Raw genomic sequence first — 15,324 nt, forward strand, 5'->3', positions numbered from 1 at the left:
TATTTAAAAATATTTTAACGGCTTTAACTCTATAGTTTGCAATTTTTTTTTGTAACTTATGTAGCTTTAAATGATGGATAACATTTTAAATGGAATTTTGTGAAATTTTGTGAAGTTTGATTTAAGCAGTCTCCTCGCTTTCTTCTTCATTATTGTCGTCATTGTCGTCATCATTTTCGGCATCTTCTTGGCTTTCTTCACCATTATCATCATCATCTTGTTGGTCTTCTTCTTGGCCATTACCATTGTCAGTATCCTCGTCATCTTCCTCATCATCTTCATCAGTCTCCTTCTCGTCAGCCTCCTGTTCATTAGAGTTAGGCCAGCGGTAGCGACGATCGCTGATTTCAGCGCCAGACACTGCAAGGATCACGGCGAAAAGAGCTGCAAAAATGTGTACGATATTAGGAATTCCTTCAAAAGTATTTCAAATATCCTTGTAACTCACCGAAGCTCATAATCAGGAATTTGTTGGAAAACATATTGATAATTAATTATAGATGCAAATGATTATAATGCTAACTGAACAACTGACTGCTCTTTTTATACTAAGCACTACATAAGAGATTATCGCAAATTTTAGACAACTGATCAAATATTTGACTTCAAATTTTAGGCTAGCGTAATGAGGTTACTATCATTAAATGTGGGTCAGTTAGTCTTAGCTGTCTCAAAGAACTTAATTTCATTGAAGGATTTGCGGCGTGTGTTATGTACACTTTATATTAAAAATGTTTGTTACGCGTTATCTCCGCAATCTTTGTATCAAATTGCATAAGATTTTTTTCTAAGAATTAGGTAAAGTATATACTTTTGACTACTCTCTAAATAAATTCCTTATACATGTGTAAATGTGAAGGAAAACTAAAAATTTGAAGTCAAATTCTGCTCTCGAGTTTAAAATACATAGCCTATAGCTAATAGTTAGTTAATTAATTATTTTGCAAGTAAAATTTAAATATAGGAAATTGAAAATAAGCGTAAGTAATATACAAAATGAAATTGATTTTATGTTTTCGAAAATTCGAAGATGAAGTGGAATTTGAGGCCAAGTACACGCTCGCAAAAAGTATTTGTAGCATACTTTCAGGCAGAGCGTTTGAAGTGCATCCAAAATTAATTGTTGCATACTTCTTGGCTGCTATTGGTTAACTCCACAATAGTAAAACGATAAATTTTCGTTTTGGCTTTCTTTCAATCTGCTGTGCGGTTTTTTATACCCGCTACCCATAGGGTAGAAGGGTATTATAACTTTGTGCCGGCAGGAAATGTATGTAACAGGCAGAAGGAGGCATCTCCGACCCTATAAAGTATATATATTCTTGATCAGCGTCAACAGCCGGGACGATCTAGCCATGTCCGTCTGTCCGTCTGTGTGTCTGTCCGACTGTGTGTCCGTCCGTCTGTCCGTATGAACACCTAGATCTCAGAGACTATAAGAGATAGAGCTATAATTTTTTTCGACAGCATTTGTTATGTTTGCACGCAGATCAAGTTTGTTTCAAATTTTTGCCACGCCCACTTGCGAATTTTGGTATATACAATAATTACTATAGTAGTTATGATTCCTGAAAATTTGGTTGCGATCAGATCAAAATTGTGGAAGTTATTAAAGAAATACTTTTGTATGGGCAAAAACGCCTACTTACTATGGGTCTGAGTTGCTTTGGCCGACAATATTTTGAATGGTGTACTATATTGATATACCAAACATATCATTTGGTATATTTTTAGTATTTTTTTTAGTATTTTCGGTATATTTTCAAAATGATACTGCAATATTTTGCCTTTATTAAAAATGGGTAGCGGGTATCTCACAGTCGAGCACACTCGACTGTAACTTTCTTTTTTGTTTTAATTCCTTCTTCCCACACATCTATACCGGCATTGTAGATGACGATATCTGGTAGATATATTATTATTGTGTCAAAGACGCAAGACGGTAATTCATGCAACTCGCTCTTCGCTTTCTGATTATATTGATCGTTAGCGATAATATTGATCGTTACCGAAAATTGCAGCACTTGAAAAATACATAACTATATCGAAACTTTTCGTATGGCCACAAATTGAATTGGTTGTCCTAATTCTGTGGTTATGCTTTTATCTGGGCGCCCATTATAAAGAGTCAAGGCTTGCTATAAATTCAAAATGTTCCAATAAAGTATTTTACATTTATAGAAATTGAAAAGCCTACTCTGAAAATGAATAAGGAATTGTTGTGTGTTTTTTGTGGGTTTCCTTATTCAAAATATCTTGATTTGAAAACCCTAACTAAAACGTTATTGATACCCACATTTGATTTGGGTCTGGGCAGATGCCACTTATCTAATGCTTTCATATGGTTTATTTTGCTTTTGATAATATTTAATGTAGCATAAAATCGCTTGTCTTTTGTGATAGATCCTCAACTGATCCTCTGCGGTATCGATTACAGGCTGCGCAATTTGATGCGAGGGTATGCGCATTGTTTTGATTAGATTGTTGATATGGTTGGGATGTGGGTCAAGTGTTTTGAGTTATATTTGGGATCAAGGAAGCGTCAGCGAGACTTTCCCACAGTTGCGTCGGCACTTTCAAATTTTTTCTGGCTAAATTCGCAGTAGGAGTGAAACACTGATGACAGCACGAGTTTATCTTCAAGTTGTTTTTAGTTATTTTTTTTTTTTTTTGGCAACCTGCTGCTTAGCATATTAGCACCAAAAGACACTGCTGGTGACAACGGGCGGTGTTTCACAGGACAGCTGAAAGTGTCAACAGGCGGCGAAATGCAAAAGGAAAGAAGTGAGCTGTTAACATTTTGCGACTGCCATGAAATTGTTCACTAAACACCGAGACGAACTGAGTTGCATTCGAGTCCTTAGCGAGAGGCGGGCAGTGTGCGGCACGCAACAGGATACAACATGTTTAGACATGCAGCTGGGTTGCACATTGATCGAATTCGATGCGCTTTATACGCATCGATTCGAAATTATTTGCTAAACGGAATTAAGATTGCAAGAGAGGAGCTGCTTCCGTCTTTGCTCCTTTTAGCAGGCTACCTTTTGTTGCCACTTTGAGCCCATCTCAGCTCGAACTAATCTTTTGTCCGGTCATCTTTCGCCAGCTGCCGCCGTTTGCCTTTTGTGGTTCCTTCAGACGGTTGACCATTTGCCGTTTTGGCCCTGGCCAAGTGCTTTCCTTGCTCTTTTGTTTGGCCTACTTCAATGCACTGCCGACGGAGTTTGCTGCCTGTTGTCGATTCTTTATTTTTTACTACTTCTGTTACTTTTCTTTCGCCTGGTACTCTTTGTGTGTTGCCTTTGTGTGTTCATTTGCTTAAACGCATCTTATCCCGTTAAAGTGTGCACTTCGCTTCAAAAGTCCTTTCGCAGAAAATTGATCCTTTTTGCCAATTTCCGTCCAGTGGCCAGGATTCTTTAGATGCTCCCAAGCGGATACTAATTGAGTCTTTCTGATCTCCCAGATGAGATTACTGTAATCCAAGACGTGAGTTCCGTTTGCAATTTCATAGTTGTTCGATAGTTCCTAAGAATTCTATTCTTTTTCGTTCGGACTGAAAGAAACTGTTGAATCATGAAAATTTAGTTCAAGAATTAGTAAATTTTATTAAAACTACTGATTTTTAGACTATGTACGGACTATCTTGTTATATAATATTTAAACATTTCCCCTTTCTATTAAGCAATATTACATATAATTTGATTATTTATCTTTAAGCTAAGAATAATCTAAAATACTGAAAATGCTCAGTTAATTCTGCAAAACCATTTGTCGATTGAAAGTTTTCTTTCACATATTTTTGATATCATACTATTATTATCAAATCCCATTAAAATAGATCACACAATTTTCCAGCAATAAACTTCAACAGTTGCCTGTTAATTACGGGCTTCATATAACCCTCATCATTATAGAGGCCATTAAAAACTAACCAATCTCATAAACAGGCCACACCTGGGTGAGCTTCTAAAAGCTTTTTTTAGTGATGTGTAAAGAACTGTTTCTCTTTCTGCCCAATTAGATGTTTTAAATGCCATAAAATTATTATATTATGCTGAATTGAATTTTTGTGTATTCAATGCCCACGTCTGTTCTCTTGCTTCCCCCTCGCTGAGCTCCCTTGTTGTGTATCAACACCGATGCAATACGAGAATCGGGCGCCCCGAAATATGATTATTAATTAAAATTCCCAAATCAAAATCAAATTACCACTAAAAATGAAGAATGCATAAATTTGTGTAAAATGACAACACACACACACAAGCACACACACAATGTTGCAGCGGAGTTGGAGTGGAAGGGGATGAGAATGGGGGAAGGGGGAAGAGCAGCCTGTCGCCAGCGGCTTCCGCTGCGTCTTCCAAGAATGTCTCGATACCGAACAATGTCATATGGAAAATGCGTATTATAATAAAATTAAATTATGCATAATTATAATTTTTTGTTGCCTGCATTTAAAACAAAACTAGCAGAGTGCAGAAGTTGGGGGGAGCAGAGCTCATAAAACTGTCATAAGGCGCTGCAAATGAGAGGAGCTAACGAGATATGGGGAATTTTCAACAAGTTTTTTAAATTTTCCTTCTCTTTTTATTTGGTTGGCACACGTGTGGCAAAGAACAATGCGTGCAGCAAGCATATTGAGTGCATTACACTCTGCTACAAGTTGCATGAACTGAGATTGAAATAGTTTATTGTGCATATAAGAATATTGAAATAGGAATAACAATTCTGTAATAATTTAAAAATGAATTACTAGGTACTTCTAACAAATTATTATTTATTATGTACGTATATAATAAACTAAAATTACTGGATTTTAACTATTAATTTATTATATTTATCTCAGAGATATTTATCTATATTAATAATTGTTTTAGTGTAGTTTTCGAATGTCAAATATAATTAAAAGAATAGAATAATCATATAATATAATCACTATAATTATATAATTCTTCAAATCAATATATTTTATTAATTTAAATGATTTTAAACTTTAATTAGGTTTATTTAAGTTTATCTTAATAATATGGAATTTATAATTTTCTCTTTACATATTGTTAAGTTTGTAAAAATTATATTATTTAAAATTCTTTTATAATTTAAAATAAAATATTTAAGTTTAATTAAAGTTTCATTTGTATGTGGCAAGTTTTGTAGCATAGTGCAACAATATGGCTATAAAACGGGGGGGCAAAGAATGTTTTTGTGCTCAATTAGCGCATAACATTGTCACAACCTTCCGGCAGCACCCCAAGGCCCCGTCGCTTGTCTCTGCCCCCGCCTCCACACTCGTTCATGGCCTCATCCCTAGGCAACTTGTGCTGTGTATTATCAACAGGTAAAAAGGCTGAATTGGTATGCGTGAGGGGAGCCAAAGAGGAGCGAGAAAAGCGAGTGTGGCTGGCGCATTGCATAATCGTTAAAATGGGTGAAAAAAAACCCTTTTTGTCTAATGCTCATTTCCATGCGTTTTTCCTGGAAAATTATGACCGACCAGCCAGAGCAGGCAGAGCACGGCCACAAAGTGCTCCGACAATAGTTTACCATATTTTTGCCTCGGCTTACGCGTGGACGCTATTTAAATTATGACAACGAGGAGCTCGATGCGCTTGGGTAAGCTGGCTGGCTTCCTGGCGCCGTCCGACCTGCTGCATTGGGATTCAGATTTGGGATTGGGATTGGGATTGGAAATTGGACTGAGATAATGTGTGTGTGTGTGTGGTGTGGTGTGGAATTTTGTTTGTCTGCTTAACGATTTAAATAATGTGTTGGGGCACAGGAAAGGATAACAAGCGCGCCATGGCGCTTATTCCATGGAACTATAAATTGTCAGGCAACGAGTGCATATTAATAGGGCAGGTGGAGAGAGAGCATGAGTCGCGGGGAAAGTAGGAATGGTGGCAGTAACAACAGTAACAGTAGCAGCAGCTGTAGCTAATCTTATCAAACACTGACAATAAGCCAATTAGCAAGCACCTACAGCAACGAAAAGTAGCAAACATTACGCAAAAGGTTCCATTTGGATTTGTCTTCTTTTCGTACATTTGTCGTTTTTTTTTTCTCTTTTGGGTTTCAGGGAAATGCTACCAGGGAAGCTGTCAGTAGGATTGCGAGTAAGACGTCAGCATACAAGGATATCAAACGCAGCTGCCGGCAGGACAATGTAGCACAAAGTCAAATCGCAAGATGCTCGCGTCAACCATAAAACTGGTCACAGAGATAAAACGCATGCCGGACCCTAGGACGCAGGACACAGGACACAAGAGACAAGGAACTGTAGACCGCCCCTGGCGAGTGCTACGACATTTTTGGTGCACGCCAGGCAGCCTCTAATTTGTGAAACCTGCCTACAGTTTAGAGATCGACATCGCCTACCTACTGCTGACGAACCCCCTGGAGAGGATGAATCATAAAAGAGCATCATCCTCCTTTGCAAGTTGCCATGACATTTGAGATTTAGCAGTCGATTATTGTCCTTCCCGTATTGTATTCTATATGTATGGACATTGCTCAAAAGCGCAATTCTTTTTATGATTCTTGCCCACAAAAGGCACCGAAAATTTGCCATAATCATGACATTTTTCTCTTCTTTTCTTTGCTTCTCTTTCAGAATTTGTCTCGCTGTTTTCACCTGAATCAAAGCAGAAGATATCTTCTTTATTTTCTTAATCGTTGTAATGTTGCATCTTTATGAGGAGTTACCCAAAACACACAAACTGAGGAGCAGAACGGCCAGCTCTCTATTTAGAAAAATTGAATTGTTGATCATCACCTACTCTGTTGATTCCTTAGATTCTACAGAATTTATCATTGTTCTATTATCTAACATACTAGTAGGACTCTGATGTCTATATCAACGGAATTGTTCAATTTTCGTGAATATGTAGAAAATGCGGAAATCGTTGTAGTAAAACAATTATTCAATAAAAAATATTTATTTCCTTTTTTTTTGTGTTTTCTTCTCTAAGAAATATTTTTTTTCTTCAGAATTAAAGCATTTAAAAATTAGTATATCATTTTTATTTCTGGCTTGTTTAATATTTAATCTCAATTAATTTCCCAAATGCTTGATCACTTAAAAATGTAAAAAATAGCCATTGTTTATGCATTTAGTTTAAATATATCTAAAAAATCAACAAAGGGATTTGCATATTTTTCATATTATCTCAATGTATTCCTAATGAATTTTTTTCCACTTGTCAATTCAAATTGCAATCACTTGAAAAAATATGATTTAAAGAGTTTACCCAATTGCAAATGTTTTTATTCAATCGTAGTTTTTGTTATGCTCGTATTCATTTGTAACTCGTTAAATGTTGCGATAGACAAAATATGCATTTCATACTCGTATATTTGCCGGAAAGGCGAACACTATAAATTATCAAGCATTCATAGGTCCGGTGAGAGACTGACTATACAATAAATCCCCGAAGAACGTTTTTCATTTACTGAAAACGTAACTCATGAATATTTCAGCAAAATAAACAGAAAACAACAACGGCAGAAAAAAAGAAAAGGCCATAAAAATAAAATGCAAAAATGGGCGACAGACGTCGAAGTAAAATCAACAAATATACAAAAATAATGCACAGTTTTATTTAGGATCAGGTTGTTGTTGTTATTTTTTGTTGTTTTCTGCTCTTTGGAGTCTTTTTTTATTTTGGAGCTTGGGGATGGGATAGATGAGAACTGGAAGCTGGCCAAAAAGCAACAATCACAAAAGTAACCTCAAAAATTTCAATAAAGACCACAACAAAGCAATTTATATAAAAATACCATAGTGTGTAAAGGGGACAAGGGAGTTGGGTGGGGAGTGTGAGTACGAGAGAAAGAGAAAACAACGGCAAATAGAACAAAATATTGAATAAAGTGAGGGGAGGGAGTAGGAGGAAGGACCTTACTGGTTGGGGACCCGCCACGACATTTTAACAAAACAATAGAAATCAATTGATTGCGTTGTGGGAAGCTTAGCACTTGATTTCCGCTGTTGTTGTTGTTGTTGTTACTGTTATTTGTTGTTGTAGTTGTTGTCGGTGTTATTTGGGATACCGCCAAAGCGGCAAAGGAGAAACGAATCGCTATATTGGGCGCATTGCGTGAGCCACCCACAAAGCCAAAGGACTCGTTGACGTTGTTGTTATTGCTGTTGATGTTGTCGTTGTTTTTGTTGTTGTTGTCGTTGTCGTTACTGCCGTTGCGTTGTGGTGTGGCTAAAATTCTATTTTTCCAATTTTTGCGCAATTTATTGCATTGTCAAGGGAATCGCAGTGGAGCAGGATACACAACAACAACAGCAACAACAAAAAAATGAAATAAAAAAACGCAAAAGGCATAAGAAAAACACCAAATACAAATACCAAACAAGTTGGCAAGTAATCAACAAAAGGCAACAACTATTCAAATACCCTGCAGTTAGTTGAATAATTAATCAAAAAATTGTTATAAAATTGGAATATTTTGCATATTTTTTAATTTAAATTGAATTGAAATAGTTAAGAATAATTTAGTTTAAACTTAAATTTATTGTGCTTAAAAATTAATTATTTATTGCAAATATATTATAGACTTGCTACCTAATCTTCTTGATAGTTGCAAAATTAAATTAGGCACTTTAAAGAGTCTTATTATTTTCATATTCTGGCCACTTCATTCTTTAGCACCATACATATTCTCTTCAAGTAATCCCTTTGTCTAATTACAGGGTATAAAACACCAAATACAAATACCCAAACATAGTGCGGCTTGTTCAATTCTATGTGGTGCCTGGGTTTATGTGGATCGACTGGCTGCGGCCAAGGGTTTGCTTATGGTGCTGGGGCTTTGGGGCTTTTGTGCGGCAAGCGTAAAAGTAAACAAAGCTAAAAGTGGAAACGCAAGTGAAATAATGCCACAGAGCTGCACGGAGATGAAGCGAGAACCGGAGCTGAAGCTAAAGCTGGAGCTCGAACTGGAGCAGGAGATGGAGCCGGAGCTCAACAAACGGCAACAACAGCAACTAAACATCAATAAGCATTGACTAACTGGGAAGATGTGGAGCTGTGTGAAGCTTGGAGCCTGGCAACTGGCAACTGGGGAGTCACAGCATTAATAGCTGAAATTAAATAATCGCTCCTTAAGCGACAGAAGTCGACGTCGACGCAGTAGACAATGAAAATCATCCGAAGGTGGAGAGCAGACGTTGTTGGAACACAAAAGAATAAGTGAAGACCCAACTGGGATTTGGTTTCGATTGAATAAAATTAATTTTAATTGGTTCATCGATTCTGTGGGGTGAAATGCTAGTGGCAATAATTTATATAATGCAAGCAGCTTACTAAGTGATTATATAAAGGTTTTGTATAACAGATGTTTTATTAATATTGAAAGGGAGCAAGGCATAAAATGAATCTGTGTATTCCAGTAAGGAATAGTGATTTAATTATTAAAGTTGTAATATGGATTATCATACTTTCTAAGTTTGGTTTTTATAGCAGCTAAAACTAACATAATCAAATTTTAACTGAAATTCGATCCTCAAAATTTAAGTTGTAATAATATTTGTCTCTTATAACAAATTATCCTTGTGGTTTCTTTAGTTTTTAATACAACAGCTGGACATCTGCATCTTCAGCTGCCTTGAGCAGTTACACACAAATGCGTTTTCATTTAACCATCCAAAAGCAATCCTTAAATTGTCAGTCGACAGATTTTAATCGAGGTCTTCCACAAAAATACAATTAGAGGTGTGTATGCTCAACCTTGGGATACTTGTACTCAGCATTAAATACGACATTAAATATACACATTCCGTTGCATTCAAGTTAACTTTATTTTTGCAACTACAATTTTTTCTAGAATAAATTCTTTGAGATCTACATATTATGTAGATCTTCGATAATAATTATTCCTCGCAGTTTGACCACTAAACTATAATACCCTTCTAACCTCTTGGCAGTCTGTATCGAAATCCATTATCCATTAGATTTTGACAGGCGCTTGCGTTTATTAATAAAATTTTATTATGTTCTTTACGATGTTCGTAAAGAAAACAAAAAAGATGAGAGACAAATCCAACTAGATAAGCATCACGTCCATAAAGGGTAGTAATAACAGAAATTCACAGAATCGGGATTCAAAATACAATTTTTTATTTTATATATGCACTTTACCTGGAACGAAAGATGACAAAGAAATGTTCCGAGTTCAGAGATCGGCGAGTTTACAGCTGTTTAGGGTTCTCCACCTGTTGATAAGGCGGCTAATTTTTTGTGTGTGCCCATAAAAAGTAAAAAAGAAGAGAACGAAATAACAATTTCAGTGTTTGTTGGCCTCTAGCAAATTAGTCGATGATTTGGTTAGCCCAAAAAGGGTTCGAAATGCTTTAGGAGGCAGGAGAATAAGCATAAGGAACCTTTTCCCTTGGGCTCGATTCCGTAGGCAGATGAAGTGTGAATTGCTGGTCTGTGGCTCTGAGAACTTTTGGCTTAAAGTCGAAATGTAATCAAAATAAAAGTAAATATATAAAAGGGAAACACAGCCAGGATATATGTATACGTAGTGTCTTGTCTGCTATATCCTGATTGTGTTAAACGGTTTGAGGGGGAGAAGCAGATGCCTCGTTTCTTTTGTCGAACTGTGAGTGAAATCAATGCCACAATCAAAATCAAAATCAAAATCAAAATCATTGCAGCACACATACAAACACACACAGCACAACACATCAGACAGCAAAACTTGTCTAAGCCTTTTTTCGGTTAGTATCCTGAACTATCCTTCAAGGAGGCATCAGCCAGTCGAGCGTGTTGTTGTTTATTTTCCTGCCTTTGGGCTTTCCCTGCCAATTTTATTATCCCTTTTCCCAGAGTCTGTCTGTCAGTCAGTTGTTGTGTGGGAAAAAAGTATTTCATATTAAGATAAACATGAGCCTTTTTGATTTGTTGTTGTTTATTCTCTGCTCTCATGCTGCTACTACTGCTGCTGTTGTTGTCCTGGTCCTTGGCCTCAAGTAGACCGTACGTTGATTGAATCTTAAGACTGGCCGCCTGCTTGGTAGCATGCTGAAAATTTGATTTCAGGTTAAACGCAATTAAATTTCGCCTTAGGCTTTGATTTCTTCCCTTCTCCCCCGTTCCCTTTGCCGTCTCTAGGCTCCACAAATTTGTTGTTTACGCTAGAGAAAATTGAAATTTTATGCATTTCTCCATTATTATTATTATTATTATTGTTATTGTTGTTGTAGTTGCTAGTGTCGTTGTCGTTGTCGTTGTTGGCTTAGGCTCAGTGCGGTCAGCTGTCGAAAGGATTTGAATTTATTTGAGACCTTAGCTTCCATTGCTTGTTTCCATGAGGCGTTGATTAATTGATTCCATATACAACCATTTTATAGAGCACTATAGAGAAGTGTGCACATCTAACCAACCATCCCAATGACCGACACATTTGTAATGAAATTGTTTTAGAGCCTCTTAGCCAAGGATTAGATTCTATGTCGTGCTGCATTCTCGCCTCGACTAATTAGTTTCTGAGGTTTCATTGCGATTCAAAACCACTTGAACTAACCTTTTACTTGCTTCGAGCTTTAAGACTATTTAATAACCTTGACTTTAATTTAATTTAAAGTAAATGTAATATGCCATTTCAGCAAGAGCTTGATTAGTAATAATTAATTCATAAATTTCTGGAAAATTGTCATGTGATTGGCAGAAATATTAGTTTATTAATTTGAGAGACGTTTGGTGTACCTTAAAGCTAATTGTAATTAAATCTTAAATAATTTCTTCAGAGCACTTGCTAAGCTTCACAGGCGAAACATATTTAATATTAACCCTGATATTTTCAGTTATATTTTAACTTAACTATTATCTTTTTATCTTATTAGTCTAACAATAATAGTAATGATAAACGATTGGCGTACTATTAAGTAAATTATATTAATGAGGTTAATGATTATTTTTAATGATAAATTCTTAAACTATTTGTTCAGAATATTTTTGCTATTAACCGTCTTATTGCCAGTTTTATTGTATGTAGACTTTTTAAATCATTTCTATAAAATTCTGGATATATGCTTTAAATTATTGATCTAAAATGAAAATGTAAACTTTCTAGAACATTGCTAATAAAATTATGCATATTTACTTTAAATTATTAATGTGAAATAAAAATGTTATCGCTTCTTACAGGCTACCCACAAAATGACTTTCCAATTTTAAATACTTGAGCATGTGCATTTTCCTGAGTCCTGCGTCAAGTTCAATGCCAAAAATGTGTCGTCACAGTGCACAGTGGTTGGGCTTGTATGAAGCCGCGGCCAAAAATACTTCCCGTTGAGATATCGTTATGAAATTTTCCCCAAAAATTTAAAAAAATATTTTGAATATATAGTAAAAAAATTGGATACATCGGAGGACTATATCCTATAGCTCCCATATAACCTTATTATGGCGTATATGCCGATTGTGCGCCAAAATTCTTCCGGTGGAGTTACAGTGCTAAAATTTGATATTAGAATCCAAGATATACGATATATATTTTATATATATATTATATTTAAATTATATTGCTGCTTTCTTCTACCAAACTAGTTATTCTTCGAGTTTTTTCTTCATTCGTGCCCACTTCTGTACACCAAAGATCAAAGATGTACATACATGCGTGAAAAATCCAAAAATCTATAAAAAATATTTTAAACACACTGTAAAAAAATCGTATCATATAGTTTCCATACGGCTCAGATTTTTTGATGTTGATTGGGCGCATGTTATCGGTATAGATTCCTTTTCATTCAACCAATCAGATTTATTTTGGAGAATGGAAGATTTCGTGCGTTTGTAATTAACCCAAAACGTTATAATCCTCTTACGTAATCAATTCGCTTCGACACTTCACTCTTATCAACAATATAGCCGTTTTTAATAATATTTGCTTCTATCATTTCAATCAATTTTGTTCGCCTTTCAACGGCGCTACCTTCTTCGCTGCACCATACATTAAAAACATATAAACGTGAGAATACACACTTATAAGAAGAACCTATTAAAGTTTAAACCAAGGGAATAAACAAAAAATAAATCAAAACTATTAATAAATGAAAAACTGTTAATAAACACAAACTCAAAAGACGAAGACAGGGCAACAGCACAACAAGCACACGAGCGAAAACAAATTTTGTTAGTGCAATACTGATCCTGAAAATGTTAAGACGGTGTTAGAATTTTTACGATTGTAAGCACATCGGCACTTTTCGGCAAAAAAAATTTACACATTTTATACCTTTAGAGCCAGACAAACACATTGATATACAATTTAACTGTGGCATTCAGTGGCGTCACTACTAAAACCTTAGCTAAACATAAAAAAGACGTTCAAAATATAGACAAAAAACATGTATTATTTCAAATTAATATAACAAGAAGAGTTTAACAAGTACGTTTTTTTATAATATCTCAAATTTTAGAAAATACCTTCAACTTCAAAATCCATTAAAAAATATTATAAACTTGGACACGTAATAAATGAACTGAGCACTTCAAAGTTCGGTTTTGTTGTGAAAAATTGGCGATGCGCGCAAACTGTGCTGTGCAAATGACTACCTTCCCGCAACTTCAATTCTATTTTTAGAAAGAACCGTTAGATATCCAGAAAAATCTAGTTTGCCATGAAAAAGGTTGGACAATTTAGAAACGATTTGTTTACTTTTCGTACATTTTTGTTGTTATGACTTTTTTTATTTTTGGCCTATGGACGCAACCACTGTGCAGTGTGGTTCAAGGCTTTTGGGAGCCAGCAAAAAGTCATTGGCATATTTCACGCTCACTTGGTTGGCCAGACTAAGCACTTCCTCTTTTTTTTCTTAGCCAAAGATTTTGGCCAAGTCACAAAAGAAAAAAAAAACTTTGAATTGGCAGCAGCCGCATTCAGTGGGGAGTTTTTGGTCGACGAGGACCATAAAATTCAATAAAACGCATATTTGCTGTCGTTTGTTCCGAGTTTTGGGCGCCAAAGTGCCACAAAATGTTTTCGGAGTTTTGCTGGAAAACTGGCGAAAATGGCGCTAAAGTTGCTAAGAAAACATAGACAAAACAGACGGCAGATAGGAGCAAACAAGTGAGACAAGTTCAGAGCATTTTTATACATACAGACAACGCCATTCCCATCATCATCATCCACAACATTATCATCATCATTATGGTGTTCGTCATCTTGAAATGATTATAAGCATTTTTTGGCTGATTTAGCATATTTTTCGCCTCTTACAGTTCTATTTTCGTCTCTGTCTCTGTCTCCGTCTCTGTTGCTGTTGCTGTCTCGCTTCTGCCGTCTGACTGGCACGCACTTCCGCTTCCGCCTTTTGGGTTTGACGTTGGCCTAAAGACTTCCGTTTTCATCGGTGCTCTAACTTCATTTTCATCTTATTTGTGCGCCATGAACTTGACAGTTGTCTTACACCTAGCAAACACTTTGTTTATGGGGTATGCACTCGATGTAGTAGGAATGATTCGAATATAATATGTATCTGAGAATTATAGTAATTAAGAAAAATATCATAGAAATAAATGAAAATGGGAAAAACTCCTCTTTAAATAAAATACAAGAACCCAAAACATAAGCTTAAGTTTTGATTTTCTAAGTCTATCGAAAACTCAGCCAACCATCCCGTAGATTTACAGGGTATCCCTAAGTGCTGTAAGCTGAGTTATGCACCTCTTTCCCTTTGCTTTTTTTTTGGTTTTTGTTGTTGCGGTTTGTTTGCATATGTCGGGTACGCAATTGGAGGCTGACGCAAAACTCTTGGATGGGCAAATGTGCAAATTTGTTTTGCTAATGTTTATGCAAATACGCAAGACAACTCAGCGATGAGGGGAGGCATGGGAGGGACTCAAATGGTAGTCGTAGGCGTTGAGGGAATTAGTGGGGATGGGGGAAAGAAACTGGGGAGAGTTGAAGCTGGAATGCGTACTCATATTTAGATGAAGTTGACTGTTGCTGCTTATGGAAAATGTCTTCTAAGTAGAAGCTGCTTCTTCTCTTTTTTGCTTATCCCACAACTTTGTTTTTTCCCTTCTCGGTTCTCCATTCTCTCTCCTGATAGCCAGTTGCCTCATTGTCGCGTCTTATGTAAATTTAATGCTAAAATGTTTATTTTAGTAAGATTTGCTTAGCTCTCCAAATGTTGCGTCTGTTTTGGCTCCTAATGCTACTCAAGGGGGGCCGGATTGGGAAGTTGCCCGACCCCCCAAGAAAAACCTGTATGTTGTCCTTGCTCATTCTGTGGTTTGTTCATGGAAATGGGGGACGGGGATCGTTCATATAGCGTCCATAATGCTAAACGACGCATAATTG

The 15,324-nt window shown here is 36.1% G+C and overlaps 1 protein-coding gene across 3 annotated transcripts; it reads right to left on the reverse strand.

Annotated features, from left to right (window-relative positions):
- Positions 1-24: 24 nt before the first annotated feature.
- Positions 25-2,078, reverse strand: LOC127565548 (uncharacterized). Of its 3 annotated transcripts, none has more exons than XM_052004553.1 (2): positions 2,010-2,078; positions 25-360 (listed from the first exon to the last, which is right to left on the reverse strand). In XM_052004553.1, the coding sequence occupies exons 1-2, from the start codon at positions 2,035-2,037 to the stop codon at positions 122-124; spliced, it is 267 nt and encodes an 88-aa protein (XP_051860513.1). In that variant the 5' UTR covers positions 2,038-2,078; the 3' UTR covers positions 25-121. The 3 variants fall into 3 exon arrangements, with proteins under 3 accessions (XP_051860513.1, XP_051860514.1, XP_051860512.1); XM_052004554.1 differs by lacking the exon at positions 2,010-2,078 and adding an exon at positions 1,085-1,210; XM_052004552.1 differs by lacking the exon at positions 2,010-2,078 and adding an exon at positions 449-577 and having other exon boundaries at positions 25-384.
- Between the last annotated feature and the right edge of the window lie 13,246 nt (positions 2,079-15,324).

Source organism: Drosophila albomicans, chromosome 3, assembly GCF_009650485.2.
Source record: "Drosophila albomicans strain 15112-1751.03 chromosome 3, ASM965048v2, whole genome shotgun sequence".
In the NCBI taxonomy this organism is placed as follows: Eukaryota; Metazoa; Arthropoda; class Insecta; order Diptera; family Drosophilidae; genus Drosophila; species Drosophila albomicans.

Coding starts and splice junctions, on each gene's coding strand:
- LOC127565548 (XM_052004552.1), bottom strand. CDS start 482: ATGTTTTCCAACAAATTCCTGATTATGAGCTTCG. Junction 385..448: donor ATTCCTGATTATGAGCTTCG/GTGAGTTACAAG, acceptor ACATTTTTGCAG/CTCTTTTCGCCGTGATCCTT.